Source organism: Rhizopus delemar, genomic scaffold (assembly GCF_000149305.1).
Source record: "Rhizopus delemar RA 99-880 supercont3.15 genomic scaffold, whole genome shotgun sequence".
NCBI lineage: Eukaryota > Fungi > Mucoromycota > Mucoromycetes > Mucorales > Rhizopodaceae > Rhizopus > Rhizopus delemar.
The window spans coordinates 751734-777342 of NW_027137841.1; the positions used below are offsets into that span (position 1 = coordinate 751734).

Here is a 25609-nt window from a genome sequence, read left to right on the forward strand (position 1 = left end):
CTTTCAAGAAACACACACTAACACAGACCATGTAAACTTCATCAATGCACAATTTCAAGCATCTCAATCTCTATGAACTCGCCATTGTGGCTTGCTTTCCTTTTCTTCCAACTATCAACTGTCAAATAACCTCATCCCGTCGAACCCACGCATTATTCTTTCCAAAATCAGTCATCCACAGAACTTTTATACTCCTTTCCATGTATTAGTGGTTTGTGCTCCAGCTTCTACAGGTAAGGACAGAAGAGAGTTTTTTGATTCTGTGTTAGAAGCTCTCACTTCTGTATCTGATATTGACCCAAATCGGATCATTATCCTTGGCGACTTCAATTATTCTTATCATCGTCCTAACTTGTCAACTCAAACATCTCTAAAATGGGTACCATATCTAGAAGAATCCTTTTATAACGTGATGCATAGTGGAGACAATAGTAATATCCCAACTTTCCGTCGTAATGATGAGATCTACTCTACAATCGATTACATTTTCATTAGTAATCAGATGCGCCCAATGCTTAGAGCTACAGATATACATCGACTACACTCTTCATGGACTGATCATCAATTACTCTCTCTTTCGCTTAACCTAGGTCAAACTCCCACTGGTTTTGGTCTCTGGCGTGCCAACCCCATTTTGGCTCAACAGAAAGAGTACCGCATACAACTAAAACAACGACTCACGGATATCGTACCTTCTTTGCCTACTCCGATGACTGCACAAGAACAATGGGACTACGTCAAATCTGAAATACGGCAATTTACTCAACGCTATGCAATTGACTACACCAACTGGCGCAAGAAGTCAATTAAGGCATTGCAACGCAAGCGCAATGCTTTCCTCCGCAGCCGGCCACCCACAGCTATACGTTTACATTATCTTCCTGTTATGGACCAACAAATTGAATCTCTTCAACAAGAGTTGGTAGATATTGCAGCATTAAAGGCGGGAATACGTTGGAGAGAACATGGAGAGAAATCCGCCGGTTATCTCAAGCGGATACACCAGGTACGAACTGTAGAACAGAGCATAAATTTTTTGCAAGACCCTACATCTGGATTGACTGTTTCCTCTCGTACACAACTCATGGAGGTTAGTCAAGCATTCTACCAAGAACTTTATTCAGTGGATCCTGTGGATGAGCATGGCATTGATTGCTATCTGCAAGATATAGCAGATCCACCACAATTAAATGAAGATGATTGTCGCTATCTCATCTCACCAATTACGATTGAGAAGATAATTGAACAGTCAAAGAAAGTAATTAGGAGGCAAAGTAGTCCTGGTGCGGATGGCTTAGGTTATGTCTTCATGCATCTCATTTATCAGTTCTCACCGTTAAAGGATCTTATTCTTAAGGTATACAACATGGCTTTAACTGCTGGTTCATTTCCATCATCATGGCAAGATTTACGTGTAAGATTACTGCCAAAGAAAGGGGACCTCTCTACCCTCAAAAACTGGCGGCCAATCTCCTTGATCAACTGTGATGCAAAGATCTACACGCGCATGATAAACCAACGGATGAGATCCGTTATGGACACAATTATCAATCGTTATCAAACTGGTTTTCTTGGTGATCGCTTTATAGCTGAAAATGGCATGATTCTCAACATACTCATGGAACAAGCTCATGTTCAAAGACGGCCTGAGATTGGTCTCTTATTAGATCAAGAAAAGGCCTATGATCGTGTCCACCCTATGTACTTGCGTCAAGTAATGTTGGCCTTTGGTTTTCCACCATCTTTGGTTCATTCTCTTGAGAATCTTTTCTTTGGAAATGCGGTGAGAATCAATATTAACGGACATTTTACCAACAAAGTTGATCAGCGTCGGGGTCTTCGACAAGACGATCCATTATCGCCTCTTCTTTTCAACATTGCGCTGGAGCCGTTTCTTCGACACATCCTTCAAGACTCTTCCTTTCAAGGTTTCCAATTTCAATCTGTGAGCAACTCGGCTACAGCAACATCCAACATCGTACCTTCCCTCTTAAAGGTACTTGCATATGCAGATGATGTATGTGTCCTGTTGCAATCTACGGATGATTACTGTCGTCTACGCCACCATTTAGACCGTTATGGGTCTGTATCCAACGCTAAGGTTAATATTCACAAGACTGAAGCATTTTCTTTGGATGGACGCTCCTACCCAGAGTGTATTGCTTTTCTAGTAACACAAGGTATTTCCAATTGGCACGATCATTCGGCACCTAGTCCTCTTCGATACCTTGGATTTCTCATGATTCAGTCTTTTCATCAACGTCGTTATTTAGAACAACAGTTGTTACAGACAGTGAAATCTCAATGTATTATCTACTCTCAACGTAGACTTTCTATCAAAGGACGTGTTACCATCATGGATGCATTAATACTTTCTAAATTGTGGTATGTTCTGCGGATGGTTCATATACCGACTACCTTCTTTCGACGGCTCAATTCTGTGATTTATCGGTTTGTCTGGCATAACTGCAAACCTAAGATCAAATACACGCAGTTCTGTTTAGATCCAAAGTTAGGTGGGTTAGGTCTTTTGGATCCACAATTTCAACGACACAACCTACAGTTACGCTGGATTCGTCAAGTCCTGGAAGACAACCACCCTCAGTCTTGTAGTCAACCTATATTGCTAAATCATATACGTCGTTTCCATTCAGGAAATACTGGAACAAGACTGGCTCTCTTTTTTCATCTTTTGCGATTACGTCCTGCTGCTCACGCTAATAACTTTATGCAAAACATATATGAGGCGTTTGATTCTTTTGGATATGCGGATACACAACAAGCAAAGTGTACTCCTGCCACACTTCTCCGCTTGCCCCTGTCCGCTATATTCGCTATGATTCCTACTGATTATTGGATCACTCAAGCACGACACAAAAAACTCAAGGTGTCTCAATTTTTTACGTATGATCACCACTTTGGATGTATACGACCTTTATTGTCGTCTGACCAGCCTTCCTCCCCTCGTCTGGTTTCCAAGTTAAGCCGAGATATCCATAATCGTATCATCAAGCTCAATCAGCTTATCTGGCCTCACATATTGAATCAAAATGAACCATTGGGGGAAGTAGATGATTCAACGTTCATCGATGCCTTCTATTCGCAGCCCCAATGGATCAGCTACAAACCTAAACCATTTCGGTTGTCTCTAATACAGCGATCTCTACCATCATCGGCAATATCACCAATACCAACTTCAAAGTGGTCACTTTCTTGAAAAATGCATGTTTCGCCTGAAAGCCGGTCTTTATAGTATCGTCTATTCCATCGTAAACTCTTTAGTTAGTCACTACTCTCAAAATTCGATAACGGTTTGACCTCTCCACAATGTAAATTTTGCTCTGCTAATAATGAAGACCTACAACACCTCTTCATGCGCTGTCCCAGGAAATGGAGAGTATGGATAGATGCCTTCAACTTCTTTAGTCCACACCTCACTTTCACTTAAGATGATGTATGCTCAATCCTCTGGTATTTTCAGCGGTTTCCTTTTGTTGACAATACTGATCTCTGGACTCTCAGCTGCTGCGTGCTCTCTGTTATCTGGCGTGCCCATTGGAGATTTACTATTGACGGCTTTCCTTTTATTGATAAACAGTTGGTCACTCGTGCTATGTCGCAGTTTGCCACCCTCAAAAGGGGCAGGCTCGACCTTGACTAGCATGTTCAATCGCTTACATTCTGTTTCTTTTGGTTCACACCGCTCTCAGATGTGTGACTCCTATTATATTATATTTTATAAATAAAAATAAACTATTTATTTACAAAAAAAAAAAAGTCCAGTTGATGGTGGAATGACTGTACAGTAAAAACAAGTACAAAAGAAGCATTCAGGAGACACCATTCCCAAAATAGTAACAGAACTTTAAAGAAGGAAACTCGTAGTTTTAAATAAAGGTCTGAGCATCAAAGTCTCTCTTTCTCTTATCCTCTTTCTCTCTTTCCTACCTCTTTTATTCACGGGCCTCTTTTTCTTTTTCTTTCCTACAGTTATCCATCTTTTATAAAAAGTATAAGAAATCAATATCAGATCATATAAACAATTTGAGGAAAAGAGGCTTTGAAACATTTAAAAAAAATAACTTGTATTTGATCCAAAGAGATTATCCATTTTGATTGGTTTACACATTAGATCTACGTCACATTAATTTTTTTTCCCCCGTGCTATTACAGTATATAAGAAAAAACCTTAGTCCCAAAATAACTATTTTTTATTGAATTATTTTTTCCCCGCCGACCCCTTACCAAAGATGTCTCATGATATGAATAACAGTAAATTGTTTGAAGCAGAGGATCCTGCCAATGACTCTGGTAATGACACTGATTCTGAAAAGCCGGCTAGACGTTCTGGAAGAAGAAAGATTAAGATTGAATACATTGAAGACAAAAACAGAAGACACATTACTTTTTCTAAAAGAAAAGCTGGTATTATGAAAAAGGTAAACATACATTTTGGGAAATGGCAAGATGATAACCCTTATTAGGCATATGAATTAAGTACCTTGACAGGCACCCAGGTATTATTGTTGGTTGTTTCTGAAACTGGATTAGTTTATACTTTTACAACTGTTAAATTACAACCTATTGTAACAAAACCAGAAGGAAAGAATCTTATTCAAGCTTGTTTAAATGCTCCTGATCCAAACGAGCCTTCTACGGTAAAAAAAAAAAAAAAAAAAAAAAAAAAAAAAAAAAAAAAAAAAACTTTTTCTCATAAAATGCATAGTCTGGGGACGCGTCCTATGCTAATACTTCACCCCAAGTAAACGACAAAGCCAAATTTGAAGATACAAAGGTAATAAAACATACACATTTTTTTCTTTTGGTATTCATATGTTCTATAGGTTGAATCAAAGCAAGAATTGGCGCAACCTACAAACACAAGATACGCAGCAACACCAACAGCAACTGGATATGCTTCTTCTCAATACGGTACAAGTACAAATAATACGAATAACCATTTGCCATATAATTATCCTGCATATCAACAATCAAGTCAGCAGCAACCATCTCAATATGGTATGCAGCAACCATTTTATGGTAACCAGCAACCCCATTATATGCCACCTCAGCAACAACCATCTCAACAGCAACAACAGCCAGGATATTGGCAACAACAACAACCATCTCAACAAAACACGGCTAATCCACCTGGTTTAGCAAAACAAGAGGATGAAAAGTCAAGGATGAATTGATCTAGTTTTAAATGATTTTTTAATAAAACTTATTTTCTTATATCATTGAATGGTTAAAGAGGAAAGGAGTGAGAAAACAAGTGTGATGTTGAAAATATCGTCTACCCAACATACAAATGAATATCCCTTTTAGGACTTGGTAAATTTATAAAGCAGTGGTTTACATGATTATCTACTTTTGGATAAAGAACCAAATTTGTCATTGGAAATCGCGATTGGCCGGTTAAAGTAACTAATTTCTCCTATTCTGTTTGAAAAATTTGCCAACCGTTTTCTTTCGTTTCTTTTCGCGCATACTATCTACCATCATCACAGTCAAGTGCCTACGACTCGCTTTTTCCTTTGCCTGGATAGTCAATGTCTACATATGTCCCAGCTTGCTAGAAGAGACATACTTTGAATATGGTCTTGTCATTAATACTTTCATATTTATTCAGATCATTCACCTTGAAAACGCTCAAAAAGACTGGATATATACAATTTTTGGTGGTTTCTCTCGCTCCTCTATGAACACCATGCTACACTTAGTAAAGCTCCCCACAAAGACAGAACGGATCAACATTCTACGAGCTCAACCATTTCCTGCATTCCTTTTATCTTCCTGACGATATACATCTTTACCATCTGATGCACACATCAATGGAAGCTGTGTCTAATCTCAGTGACATAACTTATCAAAGATTACATTCTAGCAAAGCTTTTTTTTAGTTAAATGACATCCTTGATTTTTTTTTTCACTTGATGATGAATCTGAACTGCGTGACATCCAACCCATGGACGGTCATAGACGAAGCAATCAGGATATTGATAACCCTAGACCTGAAACCATCAATAATAATATCACGATCCGCTTGTTTCTCGCCACTATGAAGCGATTGTGAGGTATACCGTTTGCACAGTGGTTCACTATAGAAATGGAACTGTGGTTGTAGATTGTATACTGGGCATGGCCTGTTACAAAAAGTAAAAAAAGGATGTGGATCCTTGATTTTTGATGGAGGGGCTCGCTTTACTTTGGTTATCATAGGAGGTGATGCGACTAGGGTCTTGACTTTGAGAGGAGGTAAGGGGAAATTGGATATGTCAATTTGTTTGCAGAAAAGATGGTGGTCTACGGCTATACAACCTTTACAGGAGGAATCAGCTCCTGATTGCTGTTATCCTTAGAGGAAGACAGCAGTTTGCTGTTATTGTGGTAGTGGTGATAGTAATCACCAACGTGTTTCAGCCCATGCAAGAGCTGCTTATTTTATTTGTGTTCACATCCTAGTACCTCAAGAATGTTTGATTCTTTGCCGAGATTGGCGTCAATCACTGACTTGAGATGGGTGACACCACGTCTTCAATAGTGTATCTCGCGTTGCTATTAGCATTTTTTAACGTCCTTGTGTATCTGATCTCACATCTATTTCAAGTGAGGAAAGATAAGGGTGTTCCAATTGATGGGCAAGATCCATAGCGGATGAGGAAGAGAAAGAGATTAGCGTTTCTGCCGACATGGAGGTCTCCTTTCATAAGAAACTATGGCAAACATGATAGATGGCATCTGTAGCTTCTTTGAATCAAGCGCATCAAGTATACTCGATTTGCAATCTCTAGATCAATTGAGCTTGTTATTCCAGGATTTGAATGGTCTCGACACAGCAGCGTATTGTAATTGAGACATACAAACTTCATCAGATTACAGCCGTAACTTCAAAACGTTTGCTCGAATACGGGTTTGGCTCCTTTGGTTTAGATTTTTATGTGTAATGATGTGTCATTTTTTCCTTTTAATGACTGAATTAAGCCTGTAAGCAATGCGAATTATCCTTTTAAACGAGCGTTAGAACTATCACATACCCCACCATGCTCAATGTCATATTACAAAACTATTTAAACCAAGGTTTAAAATCTTTTTTTTTTCTTTATTCACAATTGGCAGTAAACATGATTTTGTTCAAGCAAAAATCGTCCAAGATCTTGCGATCAAATGAAAGGCACTTTAGTAACTAAATTTACTCCCAGCAATCAGGGTAGTTGTCCAAGTCTCCGTGCTCATCCCAGCAGAGAAAATTTCTCTTCTCCTTGCTAAGAGGTATAGCAACAACCATTGTAAGCAAGGACAAGATGAGACCAACAGTTTTGATGTTTATAGCTATACGGTTTGAGCAAAGAGAAAACAACATATAATTATTAAGGACAAAACTTTTCGTTTCATTAGTATCAACAGGCCTTAATGTTCATTTCAGACAGAAGATGCAGCATATAAACTCATCTACTCGTCTTTCTTTTATACTTTTAAAACATTGCATTGCTATACAGGCCGCATTATTATGTACGGAACGACTACGAGGATTTCCTGTTACAGTGTTGTATCGAAAAACGCCATGTGTAGCCATGGGTAAGACCAGACCTTATGCCAACCAAAATGGTCAAATATACCATATTCAGCAATAGTTTAAGCGGCTTTTTTTGTTTCACGAGGGATAAGAAGGGAAGAAAGATTACAGTTTTTAATATTCAGCAACATTCTAGAATGTTATCAATCGTTTAAGATTTAATATGTCTATAATTAGGCAATTTCTTCTAAATTTGGATGAAGCAAGACCTTACATGAATCGATTAGCCGAGTTCAATCACGAAAGTCGTATCTATTAAGATTTTATACACCTATAATCAGACAATTCCTTTTAAAGCTGATTGGTATGACATATAACGCATGCCTTGCATTTTCAATCAGTATCACTCGCGCGGTGTTATCTACAACGTTCTGTGCTAGCTACAGAATAAATTCAATGGTGAGAAGTGATCTTTTTACAATATGATTCACTCACTTTCAGCATTTAAAAGAGCATAATACAGTATGAAGATTTGTTTTTCAACTTTTATCGACTTAAATACTTGTCTATGGCCAGCTGCATTACTCACGAAAATTATGAAAGGACCAGCAACATCATTGACTTTGATGAATTCAAATGCATACTCCAAGATTTATCCATTACCTATTGCAGACTTTCAAGAAAAGTACGCATAGATCGTTCTGGGTAAGGTCAAGAAAACCCTACAGTTCTTCCAGAAACACCTATTTCGACGTAACCTGCGAAAGATCAAACTATTGGATGTAACAGTAGATGACATGAAATGCATCGTCAAGCATGAATCAGATCATTGGGAAAATACTCTTAAAAAAAACAAAAGGAGAAATACACAGAAAATGAGCTACATGAATAAATGCATCTTTTTTTTTCACTTTTTTTTCACTTTTTTTTTCACTTTTTTCATTAAAATAAATTCAGTCAATATTAATAATGTTAGAAAGCCCGAAAAAGAGTTTCTATCGTCACTTTGCAACGGGTCAAATATACTTCTCAGATGATTGCTAATATTTTGAGCCTTTTCAAATCAGTAGCTGGTACGGTCATCCGAAAGGCTGAGAAATTTATTATTACCATCCAAAAACATTCAGGAAGACCAAAGATACTGATCATAAGGGATTTAATACACATGAAAATCCTTCTACGCCGGCAGCCACTGTTCCCAATGGTAGTGCATTGGACCTTATTTTGTGACACTGTGAAGATTGCTTTTGGAACCTATCAAACAGCAGTACCTCAAGCAGGATTTTTTTTTTCTTACCAAACACTGAGGAAATACCTTCTTAAAGCCTACCACGCTTACAAAAGACGCATAGTTTGGGCCGTTGAAAATTGGAACAAGGCAGTTTGGCCAGATGAACCTTGTCTCTGCCTTTTTGGAAGCAGTGAACTTAGAAGAGCTCTTTGAATGAAGGAAGAAAGGTAGTTTTCGCAATATATAATCCTCACCACCAAGTATGCGTATCATTCTGTGATGGTTTGAGGATGCTTTACTGCCGAGAGGGTTGATTCCCTTGTTGCCGTGAATGGTATGCCGAACAAAGATGAATATGTCAACATCTTGAGATAACATCTCCATCCTTGGATTCAAAAAACATCCCTAAAGGCTACATCTTTCAAAAGGATGGTATCCTTTACCATATAGGATCCTATGTACAGTGGTAGAAGTGGACAATTGGCCTCTGCAAAAATCTGGTCTTAATCCAATTGAGAACATTTTCATAATACAGATGATGAGCCGAAAGGATGGATTTTACACACGAGACGATTTGGTCCAAGTGCTGAACAAAGAGTATGCATGTATACCGACTAAAATATTAAAGATTAGTCCACGTTATGCCAAAATATGTAGATATGGTCCAAGATCACATAGTTATCTAGCCGCTATTAAAATAAAAATCTGTTTTACAATGATAATTATGCCTTTTACGCTTTTTTATATATATTCTTGCTCTTTACTTGTTACTTACAATTGTTTGAGTTAAGAGATATTGAAAATGAAGCTTCAATTACGCATGCCGAACTTTAACAACCTTGTATTCAGACTTTTTCTTGGGGAGGTACAATTCGATTTGCCAGCTCTTTGGGTCCACCTGAGACAGTTTAACCAATAGTACCAATTAAGAAAGACGATATGGAAATTTTGTGTAGTGTAATTTTACTTTTGCCGACATAAATTGTTGCCAGTGGTGTTTTGGTCATAACGAACAGCTTATAATTTTGTGTCTGTTTTGGCTTGCTTTTTCTTCTTATCGCTGTAGGTTTTGGGTTCTTTTGATTGATGTTAATTGCTCCAGAAACAGAAATGGCCCCAAGAATTGGTTGTGTATATTTGCTCTTGCTGTCGGGATCTTGGCGGTAGAGGAGTGGTCCCCATGCTAAACCATATTATACTTATTTTCAAATTGGTATGAAAGGCTTATTTTGTCTTGAGGCAGCATAAGAAAAGCTTTGTTGGGCTTCCATGATAATTGGCCTTTACATCTTTAAGTTATCAATGGTTTAGTCAACTCAGCAACATTACGTTCGCTGTACACTTTGCAATAAAACACGCATATGGCTTGCTTACGAATAATGACGACGATCATTTATTGTGGAATAAAAGAACAACTATACTAGAGCAGAAAAGTCAGAATAAAGACGAAAATAGGATGAGTCGGGGCAAATGGACCAAGATAAAGGTTATGATAGACCGAACTTCAAATAGAATAGACAAGACTGAGACAAGATAGATATTTTGATGTTGAGAACTTCCATATAAATATGAATGCTTTATATTGAAATAAGCTAGGAAATCCTTAAGAAAATTCACCATGAAACAAATACTCATGTCTCATCCTAAGATAAAACAATAATATTGTTTAAATCAATTCAGGCAAGCGAAATTGGAAAATCTTAGATAGTCACATTGTGACTTTTCTATTCGCCACAAAATTTCTTTTTTTTTCTTCTGCTTTTTTTTTTTGTTTTTAAATTTTGACAGCATTATGGTACAAATTGAATTGCTCGATTCTCTATCAAATCGTTTGACAAAAGATGTTGAAATATTTGATCATCTCTTAAGGCTTATACCCGCCAAATATTATGTGATGGACAAAAATGAACAGTTGGGTGATTCCAAGTTTCAACATAATAAACGTAAAAAGGCACCTAAACAAGCAATTAAAGAGGCAACTAAGAAGGCCAAAAAGGCAAAACTTGATCCTGACAATGTCAAGACAATCATGGAAGTACAAGAGGAAAAGGCACAACAATTAGAACAAGAAAAGGAAGACAAAAAAGATGAGGAAGATGAGGATGAATCTATGGAGATTGATTCTAATGCTTTTAGTGGTCTTGATGATAGTGAATCAATAGCTACTGAATCTACTTCAACAAGTATACAAGAACCAGGTAATGAAAAAAGAAAGATATATGCGCGCACAAGCATATTAATCTTTTAGCAACCGAAGTGAAACCAATGGAAAAGAGCGATATTACTCAACTACGTAACCGTCTTCATGAACGTATCAATCAATTGCGTCAAAAGCGTAACGCTCCAGGAGCGAATACAGCTAATCCAAGAAGTCGGGATGATATTTTGGCTGCTAGAAATAAAAAGAAGGAAGATAGAAAGAAGGCAATTAAGGCACAAAAAGAAAAGGGTGGAAAAGCACCAACTGAAGAACTTATTCAATTAGATAAGAAGGTAAGCTTAAATAGAGGATAATAAGACGCTTTATTAAGAACGCTTTCATAGACAAATAATACGCCTACTCATCAACGTACAGCTGATTCTATCAAGATGGACGGTGATGTTTTCTTTGGTAAACTCAATGTTGGCAAAGAACAGCAAAAGAAAAAGAAGGGACCTACAGATGCCAAGACACAGCTTAAATTAGTTGAAGCAAAGAAGGAAAAACTCGAAAAGATGAAGCAAGAGGACAAATCAAAAGCACAAGAATTATTAGAAAAAGAAGAATGGAACAAAGTGCTTTCATTAGCAACAGGTGAAAAGGTCAAGGATGATCCTAAATTGCTAAAAAAGACAATCAAGAGACAAGAAAAACAAAAGACAAAGAGTGCACAAGAATGGAGGAAGCGTACTGATAAACAAAAGATGGATGAAAAGAAGGCAATTAAAAAGAGAGAAGAGAATATAAAGAATAAGATTGAAGAAAAGAAGCTGAAAAGAAAAGGAATAAAGCCAAACAAAAAGAAGGCTCGTCCAGGCTTTGAAGGTGGTAAACGTAGTAAAGGTGGAAAAGTGTCAAAACCAAACCCTCCCAAGCATAAAAAATAATCTCCCTTTTTTCACATCTTATTTCTTTTCTATATAAAATCAACAAAAATTATATATCATTATTCATGCTGTACATAGTTATTGTTATCAATGAAATATATTTTATTTCTGCCCTCAGAAAAAAAAAATAGGGAGAATTGTTTGTGTTTTTTCTAATATAGTAAAAAGGGCATGACTTTAAAGTGATAATCACATTGAAATCAGTTCTATTTGAAATCAATACGATTGCCCATACAGACTTTCTTTTTTAGGCACTGGAGAAAAATTACCTTTTTTAGTTTATTTGTTTACACTACACAAAAACAAATTTGAAAAAAATAAACATTTGCTCTTTTTTGATCTTCTTTTTTTTCTTCTCTTTCCATTTATACCATGTCTGAAAATAATATAGTCAAAGAAGAAAAGACTGCAGCAGCACCAGAAGCTGTCTGTAGAAAATCACGTCCATTACCCAAGATACCTGACCGTGTGTCATCCAAACCTGTGATTCCTTTAGTAGTCGATGGATTCAAAACCCAAAAGAAATTGACAGCTCAAGAAATATTTCAAATCATCAATATCCAACCTCAAGACGATGTGTACGCGTACAAGACAGAAGTCTCAATGGATCATCCACCCAAAAAGCTGATGACGCCCGTATTAGAAGTAGACGAAGAAGAATACTTGACATTGCCTCCAGAGGTCACATTACATACGCCTAGCCTTGAAAGTGGCCAAAGCTCTCCTTCAAGTTCACATCTGTCGGTGGAAGAAGTCAAGGAGAACAATGAAATATTGGACAACATCAGTACCCTACGCCTGGGATCCGTCGCTGCCGCGCCATACACGCAAGGAACGCCTGCGGACTCGCTGATGTCGGACGTCGAGCATCTATCAGAGCTCAATCAGGCGCTGATGACACCCACATTCCAACCGGCAAGATCGCCAGAGGAAGAACCCAATCCGTTTATGGTATCACCTATTCCCACCATGACCTCCTTTAGTCTGACGCATGACAAGGCAGCCATCAAAACTTTCCGAAGGATGGCGACCAAGATCCATGACACAGAGACACAATTCACCTATGCCAAATATCTCTTACAGCTCGTCTCGTTCTATACCCACAATAACCAAACGGACAACGAAGCCATCTCGGCCGCCTCGGCTGAGACCCGAGATCGGTTACAAGAGGAGGCAGAATATTGGATCGAGAAATTGGCTAAATCGAATCATGCAGAGGCCCTTTATATCAAAGGACACTGGCATCGGTTTGGCAAACGTGATGCGATCGGCTCACAGTATAAAAGGGTGAATCATGTCAAGGCCTTCAAGTGTTTTCAGCAAGCAGCCAAGTTGGGATGTATCGAGGCACATTATGAACTGGCAGAATATTACGTGAGCCAAAAGGAATACAAAAAGGCCATCTTAAGTTACCAACTAGCCGCTTCAAAAAAACATACATTGGCTCTTTATGTAAAGCAATCGAACAAGGAATATGAAAATGAACAGTGGCTCACTTTTTTTTTTCTCTTTAGAAAATGGCTAATATTTTGCTGCGTGGCTTGTTATGTCAAGAAAGAGACGTCCATCAAGGTTTAGCCTTTTTAAAAGAGGCTGCTGATGGAAACCAAGGACAGGAGAGTGCTCGTTCTGCTTACGATTTAGCTTGTATTTATGCAAGTGACTTGGAAAGCATTGATCTTGAAAGGTATTCACATTGTATAGTTTATTTATAAGTTTTTCCAATGCATACGCATGTAGAAATACAATCCTATCTTCTTTGATGAGTGAACAGCATCAATTTCCTTTAGCCATAAGTTATTTTAAAAAGGCTGATGAACTTGGTATGGCCACAGCTACATTTCGCTTAGGGAAAATCTATGAGCAAGGTCAATTGGGTATCAAGAAAGATGCAGCACAGGCTTTCAAATATTATACAAGAGCAGCTGAAATGAAATGTCATGAAGCTATGCTGGAGTTATCAAGGTTGTATAAGGATGGAATTCCAGGTTATTTGAATGCCCATCCCATGATGGCATACAAGTGGTGTCTTTATGCTACTGAAAATGGAAACGAAGTTGCTGAATATACATTAGGGTAAAGATTGTGACTTTTGTTATTGTTATTGTTGTTGCTCATACTTGTTTTGTATAGCTGTTACCATGAAGATGGTATTGGTATATATCCAAATTACTCTCAGGCATTGGAATGGTTTACGAAATCAGCATCAAAGGGGTATCGGCCAGCAGAAGATAAGCTGAATATTCCTTGTAATAAGCGAAAGAGTATTGTGATTAATAGTAAAAGAAAGAGAAATAAGCGGTACTATGAAGAAAGTATTCGTATAGCTGAATTGTCAAGAAAAGCAAAAGCAGAGAATGATTGCCATATTATGTAAAATATATCACCCTTTAATATTAGAATATTATAATTATTGTTTAATAAATGTATAAAAATATATTTTTATATTGTCTATGAAATTACAATATGGAGGGTATGCAAGATATATATGTTTTGTAATAATGTTCTATAAAAGAGATCTAAGCAATAATGTTCAAGACACGTTTCCAAAACGTTCTACGTCCATCCATTTCATCATCCTTTTCAATATCAAATCGTGTCACGCGTCCCGTTTCAAAATCAACCTCTTCCAACGGAACCACCTTCTTTCTCGTAATCAGCTTATGTCCCACATAACAAAGAATGAAGGGAACAACACCGATGTAACTTGTACAAAATTTGTTGGCATTAAACTGTGGCGTAAAGGAACCATAGCCTTGACCCAAGATGATCAAGATGGAGAGAATACAGGCAAAGAGACCGCTGAAAGGATAAGCTGCAGATTTATAAGGCAATTCCTCAATACTTCTGCCTTGACGACGATAGGCACGACGGAAACGGATATGAACAGCACCGATACCAGCCCAACTGATGAAACCTGTGATAGCAGAAAGAGCTTGGAACCAGACAAAGGCTTTGTCAGCACTAGGCATAGACGATGAGTATACAGAAAATTTCGTATATAAAGCGCAAAGAGCTTACCTGTAGATAGAAACAAACACACAAGCAAAACCTATAATGGAAGAAAAGATGACGGCCCTAAAATAAGATAAGAAAAAGGCCATAAAAAGATCATCTATATTTACCAAAAGGGAGCACCGTGTCTGTTGACGCGACCCATGAAAGCAGGCGCGTTTCCATCACGAGCAAGGCCCAAAATTGTACGAGAAGTGGTATACAAGGAAGAGTTGGCAGCAGACAAAACGCTAGATGAATCGTTGAGATATTTGCAATCCTTATTTGCTGTATTGTTTACCTGGTGAGGACAATGGCGTTAATGATGTGAGCACCTACACTAATACCGGCAGCCTCAAAGACTAATGTGAAAGAGGCAGTACCAGCACCACCATCAGAGTTGGCCAGACCAGGATTCGTGTATGGAATACACATGCCAAGTAAAAAGATGGTGACGACATAAAAGATAATAATACGCCAAAATGTGTTTCGAATGGCACGAGGGACAGTCTTTGTGGGATTCTTGGCTTCACCAGCAGTGATACCAACTACAATAAAGAAAATGCCAATTAGGGAAGAAATTCGCCTTTTTTTTAAAAAAAAATACCAATTTCAGTTCCTTGGAATGAAAAACCTGCGGAAAGCAAAACACTCACAGTGCCTACCCCACCGTTTGTAAAGGCGCCAGGATCTTTCCAGTATCTATTGTTGTAGTAAGTATTTTGCCTCTCTCTCTTATTTTGTGTAAAGCTTCTTACTCAAAGCCAATAGTGTGGCCACCAGCAGCACCAGTAGCAACAAGGATACCTTGAGGTAGTATAAGTAGTTGTTTTTTTTTTCTTTTTCTTTTTATATACCAATGACAATGAATACGATTACAATCAAGATTTTAATTATAGCAAACCAATATTCAAGTTCTCCGTAAAGTCTTACACCTACTAAATTGACAGCAACAATGAGAACCAAAAAGATGGTAGACCATGCAGCATCAGGCATGACTTGGCCCCAATATTTAATAATGGTTGAAGCAGCAGCAAGTTCTAAAGTACAAACTTTAGTACAAATAGAAGCTAAAAAAATAAGCATATATATTTTACCTGTTGCGATACCAAGAGCCTTTTTTAAAAGAGAAAAAAAAAAGATTAATATCGTGTTGAATCCTGTTTAAAGGATATCTTACCCACTATTAAATGTTGCATTAGATATCAAGAAATCACAAAAAAATAAAACAACTTACACAAAACCAATAGTTCCAACCTAAAGCAAACCCAAGAGAAGGTTCAATGAATCGTGTAGCATAATGATTAAATGAACCGGATACTAAAACATTTTTAGTTACTCTGCATATAATTTAAATAGCGTATCAGACTTTACCAGGCATAAATGTAGCCATTTCTCCTAAACATGTCATAATACAATAGACCTACCGTAAGTGTTAAATTCGTGAACTCTATCATTTACGTGATTGCTGTCGTTTTATTATTATTACCATAAAACCAACTATTTAATTTGGTTAGTAAAAAATTATTTTACAAATTCATTTTGTACTACTTGCCAACACAATAAGCAATGAGAGCACCAGCGGGACCAGCCTAAGGAAATGGTGCAATTCGTTTAGAAAAATATGAAATATAAAAAAAATATTTGAGGCATTTACATCAGAAATACTACTACCAGAACTCAAAAAGAGGCCAGTGCTAATGATTATCAGTAAAAAGTATTCATACGGGTCGATCTTGCTATTTTACCCAATCGAACCACCCAACGAAATCATTTGAATGTGTCTAGCACTCAAACCTCGCTGTGTTCCATGTTGAAGTGATTCTACGTCTTCATCATCCCCAATGGCATGCTTTGATGCTTTTGAGTGGTATGAACTGCCATCTTTTTCATTTAAATATCCAAGTGGCTTGTCAATAGTCACCGTGCTTTTTATGCTGGCCTGTTCCACTAATTCTTTATTGCTCATAAATATGTGAAAGAAAAAGATAAAGAGAAAGAGAAAAGATATTAACCGAAAGATGGGTTTGTCAATTAAAAAAAAAAAAGATCTTTTTTAGATGAGCGGAATACCATTCAGATAAGTTAATATAAACTGCTAAGGGAAGACAAGAGTCGTTCTTGATTGGTTTCTAATATAAGACCATTCACCACAAGTTCATCCATCATGACGTGAACTTTTTCAAGGTTAAATAAAATGTCAAGCTCGGTCTATGTTAACCTTGTGAGTATTACAAGACAGGTTGACAATAAGGTGCAATACTTTACTACTTTTTCGAATGCTTGATCCATTAATTCTAACGTAAAGACTTTTAGTTACACAGCGCTTGGCATCCTTTTTAACTTACCCACACATAATTGGATGAATTCTAAGATCATGTATTCATTCTAACAATCAAATGGTTTCATTGGTTAATAGAATCAAATTTTTTTTAAAAAAAAGATTTTACGTCTTTCAAGTCACATCCAATAATAAAATACAGTGAAGCATAAACGCGATAGACTAAACTTATTGTATAAGTTTTCTTTCCGCATTGATTAATACTATTTACCGATTTTATAGTTCACCAAATTGAAAAATAATGTCTATTTCGATCCTTTTTTTTAAAATGCGCGCGTCTTATTACCAAAAATGATTTTAACGTTACCTGATTTTGTTTTCTTGTTATACATCTTCTTGCTATTTCTAATTCAAATAAAGAAGTATCTTTTATATTTTCATAATACTTTGAATATCTCGTTTGGCATGCTTTATTGATTATAAAGAAAAACTTTATCATTTGTAAAAGGGTGAGAAAAAAAATGATAAACGGAAGGAGGGAGTATGAAAATAAACGCTTGAGTCACATGATGCTATTGAAAATGTAGCACAAATCTTGCACTTTAAAACCTTATCTGGTTGGTGATCAGTTACACCATTGAGCGTTTTCATTGGCAGTCTTTGATCGATTCATGTGCTTTATATCCATCCTGCTTGTATATCCTTGTAGCTTATGCCACTCTTGAAAATAAAATTTGTATAGTTTGCCATGATTTAGCAAATAAAAGAGAAGAATCAGGAAACACTCTTTACGGTACAAGACCAAAAATGGACCTAAAGTTGTTTACGTACTCTGTACCTTGAATTACATGAATGACTATTAATTATAATAGTGTTTTCTAAAGCACTCTTTGATTTTTTTTTTTGATAATTGTCATAATTGTGAGTGTGATTTTAGTAACATGTCAATAAAATTTATATTAATTATCGATATTTATCGAAATATGTACTAGGCTCTATTTATAAGACCAAAAAAATGCTCCAAAAAAGTTTCGACAATCAATCATGTCCTTGATAAATTTATAAAAGAAAAGCTGTATAAAGCTTCTTTACCCAAATAAGTCATTATTTAAAGCCTCGTATGCTGTTGATACCTCTTCACTCTCTTTTTTGTAGCTCTACAAAACAGTTTATCTTTTGAGATTATATTCGCAACATTTTCTTCTTTTCTTTACTCAAAAGAACTAAGTTACATCTTTATTAAGACCCTTTTAACTTCTCGATGATGTTATTTATATAAGATATCGATTGATATACATCAATTATTTTTTTAGATATTAAATCGAATAAGATACTAAGACTACTGAATACGTAAAGCTATTTAGGAGTAAATCATGCTTTTGTAAGCATATTAAACACTCGAATTAAACTTGCGCATTCATTTCGCTTTATACATTTGGTCTGTACAAAATTAATGCTGATCTTTGATCCTTTTATTAAACATTTTTAGAGGCATCGTAGAGTAAGCATAACTAAAAAGAATCAATAGAACTCAAAAAGCAAAGCATGGTTTATGTTAAATTTTTATTAGAAAAGATAAATGTATCATATAAACACAGACATAAGCCGACGTCGCATTTGAGATAAAGATCGAATAATTTCATTTTGCTCCATTCAACTTGCTAACGATTACATTTACAAGCCATATATGCGTACCTGCATAAACTTCGCTTTAGCGGAAAAGAGCAGAATTATTAACACATTCCTTCTTATCATGACGTTAATATACAGAAACATCTGAATAACAAGGCTTATATGTTCATTATTGTTTCTATCTATTAAATGGAGTGGTCTTCAAGTATTGTTCATTTGCTGTATGAATATATAATATAAATCATACAATCGTATGCTTTAATTTTGGACTAGGGCAATGGGCTGCTGATAATAAAATATCCTTCATCTGTAAGTGATACCTTATGCACTATTTTAAGTTGTCATATACCTTTTTAAGTATTAGCATAACTTCTTTATCCAGTTAAAATGTAGTACCTAATATTTTCTGTCTCATTCTTTCGAATAGGGTAATCAGCAATAAAACTTTAGTAAATCAAGTATGTTGCTATACTTACAAAATTAAAAGTAAACGGCTTTAGTTTGATGATCGTAGTTATTTAAAATGGCAATGTCCTGAGTGAGGATTTTACTTTGAAATTTATAAAAAAAAATCATTTTACTGTTGAGAGACTAATGTATTTAGGCACCTTAGTTCATTAAATCTTCTAATGCAATAATTCAGTTGTTTTTAAAAAAATAGATTTCTGTACACTATTTCCAGAAATTAAAGTCGCATTTTGTAAAGTTTTATAATACAATTTATATGTGATTGCGACACGTCACGACGGCTTTAATTTTTGGAAATAGTGTATACTTTTGCAATAAAAAGAAGTAGTGAGTTAGATCTTGCTGGATAATTTTTTAGATATTGAAAACGATAAATACGAATGTAATAAAGATATACATGTATACAGCAAAGAACATTTGATGTTATTTTTTGTTGCCTAATTCGGCTTGTTGATATTAGAGTTGAGTGTGCTTCTAGACTTGAGTTTACAAAAAGATGACATTGTTTGATGCATGCTGTTCTGTTATTTAAAAAAGACTGTAAAACAACACTTTTGAGACAACAAGTTGATTATGAACCTGTCGAATCATGCAAGTATTCTGCATCATGTTAGCAGTAGATACTTCATTACTGCTTAAATAGACTCATTTTTGGGATTAAAGACGAACAAGTTGCTTACATACCCAAAAATGTAGATCAACTTTTTAACTTGATCAAAAGGAATAACATTGGTCGAAATAAAAAGAAGATCTTTTAAAGTTCTTTTGATGATGACAATGTGCTTTAATCATTTATTCTCATGCCCAATTAACTACTTGGAATAAACTAGTTCTTAATAGCATGTATTTCAAGCTAGTGGCTTTTTTTTTTTTCTTAAAAATATGAAAAGTAGAAAATGTGTTGTGAATGCCAAAGAGCTTACTTATTTTAGCATTCACCCTTATGATGCATACCACAAAATGCCTTGATAATAAACATAATAACAAATAAATAACTTTAATGATGTATATATTTCGAAAGATCCATTTTTCAAGCAACCATTTCCTCTGTCCACACAATTGCATATAATCACTAAAGAGAGTGATAAATTTTAGTCTGTTGATCTTTGATGATTGTTGTTTTAATAGACCAACGCCTGTAATAATCGCATTATGCAAATCGGAATTCCACATTTCCTTTTAAGAATTATAAAGATCTCCAAGTAAAGCCCTGATTATTCCCCCCTTTGGTTTTCATATCGAGCCAAAATCAATGCACATTTTCATTTGAAGAAAGTTTCTTTTTTTTTTTTTAAAATTGATAAATATGACTTAGAAGTTAACAAAGCGCCTTTCCAAAATAATAATAATAATAATAATAATAAAAACACCTGTAATCATGAGCAGCTATTTGAAGAAATTGCAACAAGAGCAGCACTCATTCAAATTCCTTACACCAACGCATATAAAAAGGCCCTTTGCTTTTCTTCCAAAATAATCTTAACAACAGCAAATACTTTAGTCAACAAAAATGCGTTCAGTTCTTATTCTCTTTAGTTTATTATGTGTCTTGATGGTTGTCTTTTCACTTCCTCTTAGTCCTACTAGTAATTTAGAAAACAGTCAACCAAACAAAATTACAACTCTTGCTGATACCCTTGCTGACCCTCCTGCTGCCGAAGCGCCTGCTGCCGAAGCACCTGCTGCCGACCTTCCTGCTGCCGAAGAACCTGCTGCTGACCCTCCTGCTGCCGAAGAGCCTGCTGCTGAAGAGCCTGCTGCTGATGATTCGTCAAGTATTCCTCTTCTTGGTGGTCTTCTCAAGATTATTAGTGATCTCCTTGGCCAACTACTTGGGGGTCTTTCATAAAAGTCAATACATCAAGCTTTTTTTTAAGATATAATATAAATCTCTTTAAATTAGATAATTAATAATAATAAAAGGAATTTTCGAATGACACTTGTTGATTCTGTGAGGATACGTTTCTATATGAAATCTCGGTTTTTGACCATCCACAATCCGTCCTTTCAGCTAGTCTATGCTAGATAATAGTAATAAAAAAAAATAGCTGACAATAAGACTAGACTCCTTTGATAAACCGTAGCTCATTTAGACAGTATAGCCTAGTCATAGTACACAATGGATACACGATTTAATTTGATATCATATCCTTGCATTCAATTGAACACACGGCATAGTTTATTGACATGACCCTTGATTAAACTTGATTCTCTCTCTCTCTCTCTCTCTCTCTTACCTGAGGACATGGAAAAGTCCTAAAAGTACGGTCAAAATTACAAGCAAGAGAATCAAGACATGAAGCGATAGTCGTAAGCTCATGTATCCTTTTTGACAGACTTTACCAAATGGGAATTTATTTAAAGAATATAGAATAAAAGACTTTTTCTTTTCCTTGTTCATTATTCTATCCATACCTCCTTCGTGGTCCTCCTTGAATACGGTTATGTAAGCTGATTGAATTCATATACATCGAACACGCATGCTCGGCGTTGCTGGTCGGAATGCCTTCTACCTTTTTTGCAACAACTTGTAAATTGATTAAAGCTCATCAAGCTATCGAACGTTCTCCATTCTTATTGCAAGCATCCAAACGTATCAACTCACACATTCTAAAGAGAAAAAAGATCCTCACAAAAGCACATTCAATTGTGCTCAACCGTACTATTGCCTCATTAAGAACAGTATAAATGAATAAAAGCAGGCATCTCCATTTTTATAGTATGGACAGCGAAATGATCAAAAGTAAACTGCGATCCACACTGTGTGGCTCTATCCAGCCATGTGCATCTGAATCGTGATGACGTTTTACAAAACACTATTTTATTCTTCCTGTTGACTCGTTTCAACACTGGCTGTAAACGCTTTAGAAATCGAAAGAGGGGGGATTGTTCTGTTAAAAGAGGCCTACGACCTGACCGTCTTCACTCAGGTCAACATCAAAGAAACAGGGACGCGTAGGCAAGCCGGGCAGGGTTTGCATAGAGCCTACCAAAGGATAGAGGAAGCCAGCGCCGACAGACGCACGGATGTCACGGATGGGTATCACAAAGCCAGTAGGCGCGCCTTTGAGTTGAGGATCGTGACTGAAACTGTATTGGGTCTTGGCCATACAGATGGGGAGCTGACTGAAGCCTTGACGGGTGTAGGTCTCGATCTTTTCCCGGGCCAGGTCGCTGTATTCCACCCCGTCGGCCCCATAGAGTTCACGGCAGATGGTCTCGATCTTTTGGTCGATGGGAAGAGAGAGATCATAGAGGAATTTGAAGTCCTTTGTGGATCGTTCGCAGGTTCGGATCACGGCTTGACCGAGTTCGATCGCGCCGGCACCCCCACGCGCCCAGTGGTCACAAGCGACGGCATCATCCGCACCTGCCTTCAGGGCCAGCTCACGCACCAGGTTCATTTCAGCGTCGGTGTCGGTACTAGAGAAAGAGGGTCAGGATGGGGGGCATAGGCGATAGGTAGAACTTACGTGAACCGGTTGATGGCAACGACGACAGCGACACCAAACTTCTTTGCATTCTGAATGTGCTTGATCAAGTTCTCACAGCCCTTTTGCAAGATCGCCAGGTTTTCTTCAGTGTAGACATCCGACAGAGGCTTTCCGGCCACCACCTCCGGCCCACCTCCGTGCATCTTCAAGGCACGTACGGTGGCGACCAAGACGACGGCATCCGGCACCAGACCGGACACGCGACACTTGATGTCAAAGAATTTCTCCATGCCGATATCGGCGCCAAAGCCAGCCTCGGTCACGACATAGCCCGGCTCCAGATGATCCTCGGAGCCGGCCAGCTTGAGGGCAATCTTGTCGGCCAAGATCGACGAGTTTCCGTGGGCAATGTTGGCAAAGGGACCTGCGTGGACCAAGACCGGGGTGCCTTCCAAGGTTTGCATCAAGGTCGGCTTGATGGCGTCTTTCATCAACACCGTCAGGGCGCCCCCGATCCCGAGATCATCGGCCGTGACGGGCTCACCGGCCTTGGAGCTGGCCACGACCATCTGGCCCAGCCTGTGGCGCATGTCCTTGAGATCCGTGGCCAAGGCCAAGACGGCCATGACCTCACTGGCCACCGCAATGTCGAATCCCGCAGGACGGGTCATGCCCTTCTCGGTCGGGTTCTGACCGATCGTGATCTTTCGGAGGAACCGGTCGTTGGTGTCCATCACACGCTGCCAGGTGATCGTGTCGGGGTCGATGTCCAGACGGACAAAGCGACTGACTTCCTCGGCCGTCAGGCTCTCGGGCTCGGTCTTGTCGATCCCCAGCTTGGCCAGACGCTTGAGCATCACGGGTGCAAACTGGCGGACACCCTTCTTGGCCGGACAGAGACGGTTGAAGAGGGCCTTGTCGGTCTGGGTGTTTTCGTGAAAGATACGGGCGTCGATGGCGGCCGCCAGCAGGTTGTTGGCCGCCGTGACCGCATGGATGTCGCCCGTCAGATGCAGATTGAATTCGTCCATCGGGATCACTTGCGAATACCCACCCCCGGCCGCACCGCCCTTGATGCCAAAGGTCGGGCCCTGAGACGGTTGACGGACACAGGCAAAGGCCATCTTGTTCAAGTGGGCACCCAAGGCTTGCACCAGACCGATCGTCGTCGTCGATTTACCTTCACCCAAAGGCGTCGGCGTGATCCTATCCGTCTCCCGTCAGTCTTTTCCCCTTTTGATCCCCCCCTCCCCTCTTACCCAGCAACCACCACATAGTGGCCGTCCTTTCTGTGGCTCAATCGGTTCAGTACATCCAGGCTGATCTTGGCTTTCGTGTGTCCATAGGGTTCGAGTTCACTTGCGGTCAATCCGATCTCTTGACTCAATTCAGTGATCGGTTTCGGGGTTTGCGCCATGGCAATCTCAATGTCAGACGGGACGGGCGTCTTGAGCTCCAAAGGCAAAGGAGACACGCTTCGCTTGGATGAGGCTTCAAACAGACGCTTGGCGCTCAAGAAGGTGTTTTCGATCAGTATGGCCACCGTCATAGGACCCACTCCTCCAGGGACTGGGGTGATGGCACTGGCCACTTGAGAGGCCTCGGCGTATTCAACATCACCCACACATCGATAACCTGACTTTTTGCTAGCATCTAGATTGGAATCCAGTGAGTGATCTGAGTTGAAGCTCATTTTTATTACTCACCTTCCACGTAGTTTGTTCCAACGTCAATGACAACCGCGCCTGGTTTGATCCATTCTCCCTTTACAAACTCTGGCTTTCCGATAGCGACGACGACAATATCAGCTTCTTTTACCTACAAACAAGATGAGACTTTTAAAAAAGAGACGAGACTTGCTTACATAAATCTTGACATTCTCGGTTTTAGAATGACAAAGGGTGACCGTGGCATCTTCAGCGGTTAATAAAGTAGCAATGGGTGAACCCTAAAGGAAGTTGAATAAAAAAAAGAAAAACCAAGCACTTGATCTGACCTACCACAATATCACTTCTTCCAAGCACCACCGCTCTTTTTCCAGCAATGATGGTACCTTTGCATTCATGACGTGTAAGGAATCTCGTGCGACAATGCATCACGTCTCATTTACCTGTGGATTTTAAAAGATGGATGATACCCTTGGGCGTACAAGGCAAGAAGAGAGGAGAGCCATCCTTTTTGGACATGTTGCCAATATTGACTGCATGAAACCTAAAGAAAACAGATGAGTGACCTTCTTTGGTTGCCCCTCTTTTTTTTTGCTTCACTACCCGTCCACATCCTTTTGGGGATCAATGGCCTCAAGAATAGCAGATTCATTCAGATGGGCTGGAAGAGGCATCTGAACGAGTATGCCATGAACACGATCATCCTCATTCAATGCCTGAACTTGCTTGAGTAACTGAGATTGAGTGATCTCCTCTGGTAATTTTTTATAGACAAAGTCAATGCCTGCAGCCGTAGCCGCCTTTTGTTTCATGCCCACATAAATGGAAGAATCGTCTCGGTTGCCGACTTGAATGACCGTCAGACAAGGTGAAAATCGAGGATGATTTGATTTGAAAGCACTGATTTCTTGCTTTACCTTGTCGCGTATATTTCTTTATGCGATGAGGAGAGGTCACAAGATTGAATAGGAAATCAAACTTACTGTGCAATCGATTTTCCATCAATAATAGCCATCTTGAAAGAAGAGATGAAAAAAAAAAAAAAAAAAAGATGGTGTGAAATGCAGAGATGAGATTTATTGACAAAAAAGACGTGGTTGATCTTTGCTGTGTCCGATCCGGCGTGATCTTATTTTACAAGTCCGTGTCCTGCATAGTTTGCCTCTTTCCCCTCTTATTTAAGGGTCAGATTCCTTTTTGGTTTCATGATCTCAACAAGGATTGTATGCAAGTAAAATGATGGTAACACATGAAAAGAATTCAATGAAAATGGTAATTTTTTATTTAAAAAAAAAAAAA

At 38.2% G+C, this 25609-nt stretch overlaps 8 protein-coding genes across 8 annotated transcripts; 5 read left to right on the top strand and 3 right to left on the bottom strand.

The window, feature by feature from the left end:
• Window positions 1–511: 511 nt before the first annotated feature.
• RO3G_15078 (uncharacterized protein) lies at window positions 512–2630 on the top strand (the record flags this gene model as incomplete). Its single annotated transcript, XM_067669662.1, has 2 exons — window positions 512–2385; window positions 2564–2630. The coding sequence occupies 2 exons, from the start codon at window positions 512–514 to the stop codon at window positions 2628–2630; spliced, it is 1941 nt and encodes a 646-aa protein (XP_067525763.1).
• Window positions 2631–4250: 1620 nt separating this feature from the next.
• RO3G_15079 (uncharacterized protein) lies at window positions 4251–5195 on the top strand (the record flags this gene model as incomplete). Its single annotated transcript, XM_067669663.1, has 4 exons — window positions 4251–4439; window positions 4485–4658; window positions 4727–4795; window positions 4845–5195. 4 exons carry the CDS (start codon window positions 4251–4253, stop codon window positions 5193–5195), a joined length of 783 nt encoding a protein of 260 aa, XP_067525764.1.
• A 1997-nt stretch (window positions 5196–7192) lies between these two features.
• On the bottom strand, window positions 7193–7576 carry RO3G_15080 (uncharacterized protein; the record flags this gene model as incomplete). The annotated part of the gene is made up of 2 exons (XM_067669664.1): window positions 7193–7332; window positions 7474–7576. 2 exons carry the CDS (start codon window positions 7574–7576, stop codon window positions 7193–7195), a joined length of 243 nt encoding a protein of 80 aa, XP_067525765.1.
• A 2963-nt stretch (window positions 7577–10539) lies between these two features.
• Window positions 10540–11834, top strand: RO3G_15081 (uncharacterized protein; the record flags this gene model as incomplete). The annotated part of the gene is made up of 3 exons (XM_067669665.1): window positions 10540–10945; window positions 10996–11240; window positions 11292–11834. The coding sequence occupies 3 exons, from the start codon at window positions 10540–10542 to the stop codon at window positions 11832–11834; spliced, it is 1194 nt and encodes a 397-aa protein (XP_067525766.1).
• Window positions 11835–12206: 372 nt separating this feature from the next.
• Window positions 12207–13914, top strand: RO3G_15082 (uncharacterized protein; the record flags this gene model as incomplete). The annotated part of the gene is made up of 3 exons (XM_067669666.1): window positions 12207–13286; window positions 13349–13532; window positions 13625–13914. The coding sequence occupies 3 exons, from the start codon at window positions 12207–12209 to the stop codon at window positions 13912–13914; spliced, it is 1554 nt and encodes a 517-aa protein (XP_067525767.1).
• Window positions 13915–14353: 439 nt separating this feature from the next.
• RO3G_15083 (uncharacterized protein) lies at window positions 14354–16797 on the bottom strand (the record flags this gene model as incomplete). The annotated part of the gene is made up of 13 exons (XM_067669667.1): window positions 14354–14798; window positions 14856–14912; window positions 14960–15079; window positions 15130–15376; window positions 15436–15530; window positions 15587–15635; window positions 15686–15868; window positions 15926–15944; window positions 16066–16168; window positions 16290–16328; window positions 16377–16420; window positions 16486–16525; window positions 16577–16797. 13 exons carry the CDS (start codon window positions 16795–16797, stop codon window positions 14354–14356), a joined length of 1662 nt encoding a protein of 553 aa, XP_067525768.1.
• Window positions 16798–20719: 3922 nt separating this feature from the next.
• On the top strand, window positions 20720–21058 carry RO3G_15084 (uncharacterized protein; the record flags this gene model as incomplete). The annotated part of the gene is made up of 1 exon (XM_067669668.1): window positions 20720–21058. One exon carries the CDS (start codon window positions 20720–20722, stop codon window positions 21056–21058), a length of 339 nt encoding a protein of 112 aa, XP_067525769.1.
• A 1045-nt stretch (window positions 21059–22103) lies between these two features.
• RO3G_15085 (uncharacterized protein) lies at window positions 22104–25325 on the bottom strand (the record flags this gene model as incomplete). The annotated part of the gene is made up of 9 exons (XM_067669669.1): window positions 22104–22632; window positions 22683–23849; window positions 23903–24296; window positions 24350–24461; window positions 24508–24591; window positions 24644–24696; window positions 24754–24854; window positions 24914–25243; window positions 25294–25325. The coding sequence occupies 9 exons, from the start codon at window positions 25323–25325 to the stop codon at window positions 22104–22106; spliced, it is 2802 nt and encodes a 933-aa protein (XP_067525770.1).
• Between the last annotated feature and the right edge of the window lie 284 nt (window positions 25326–25609).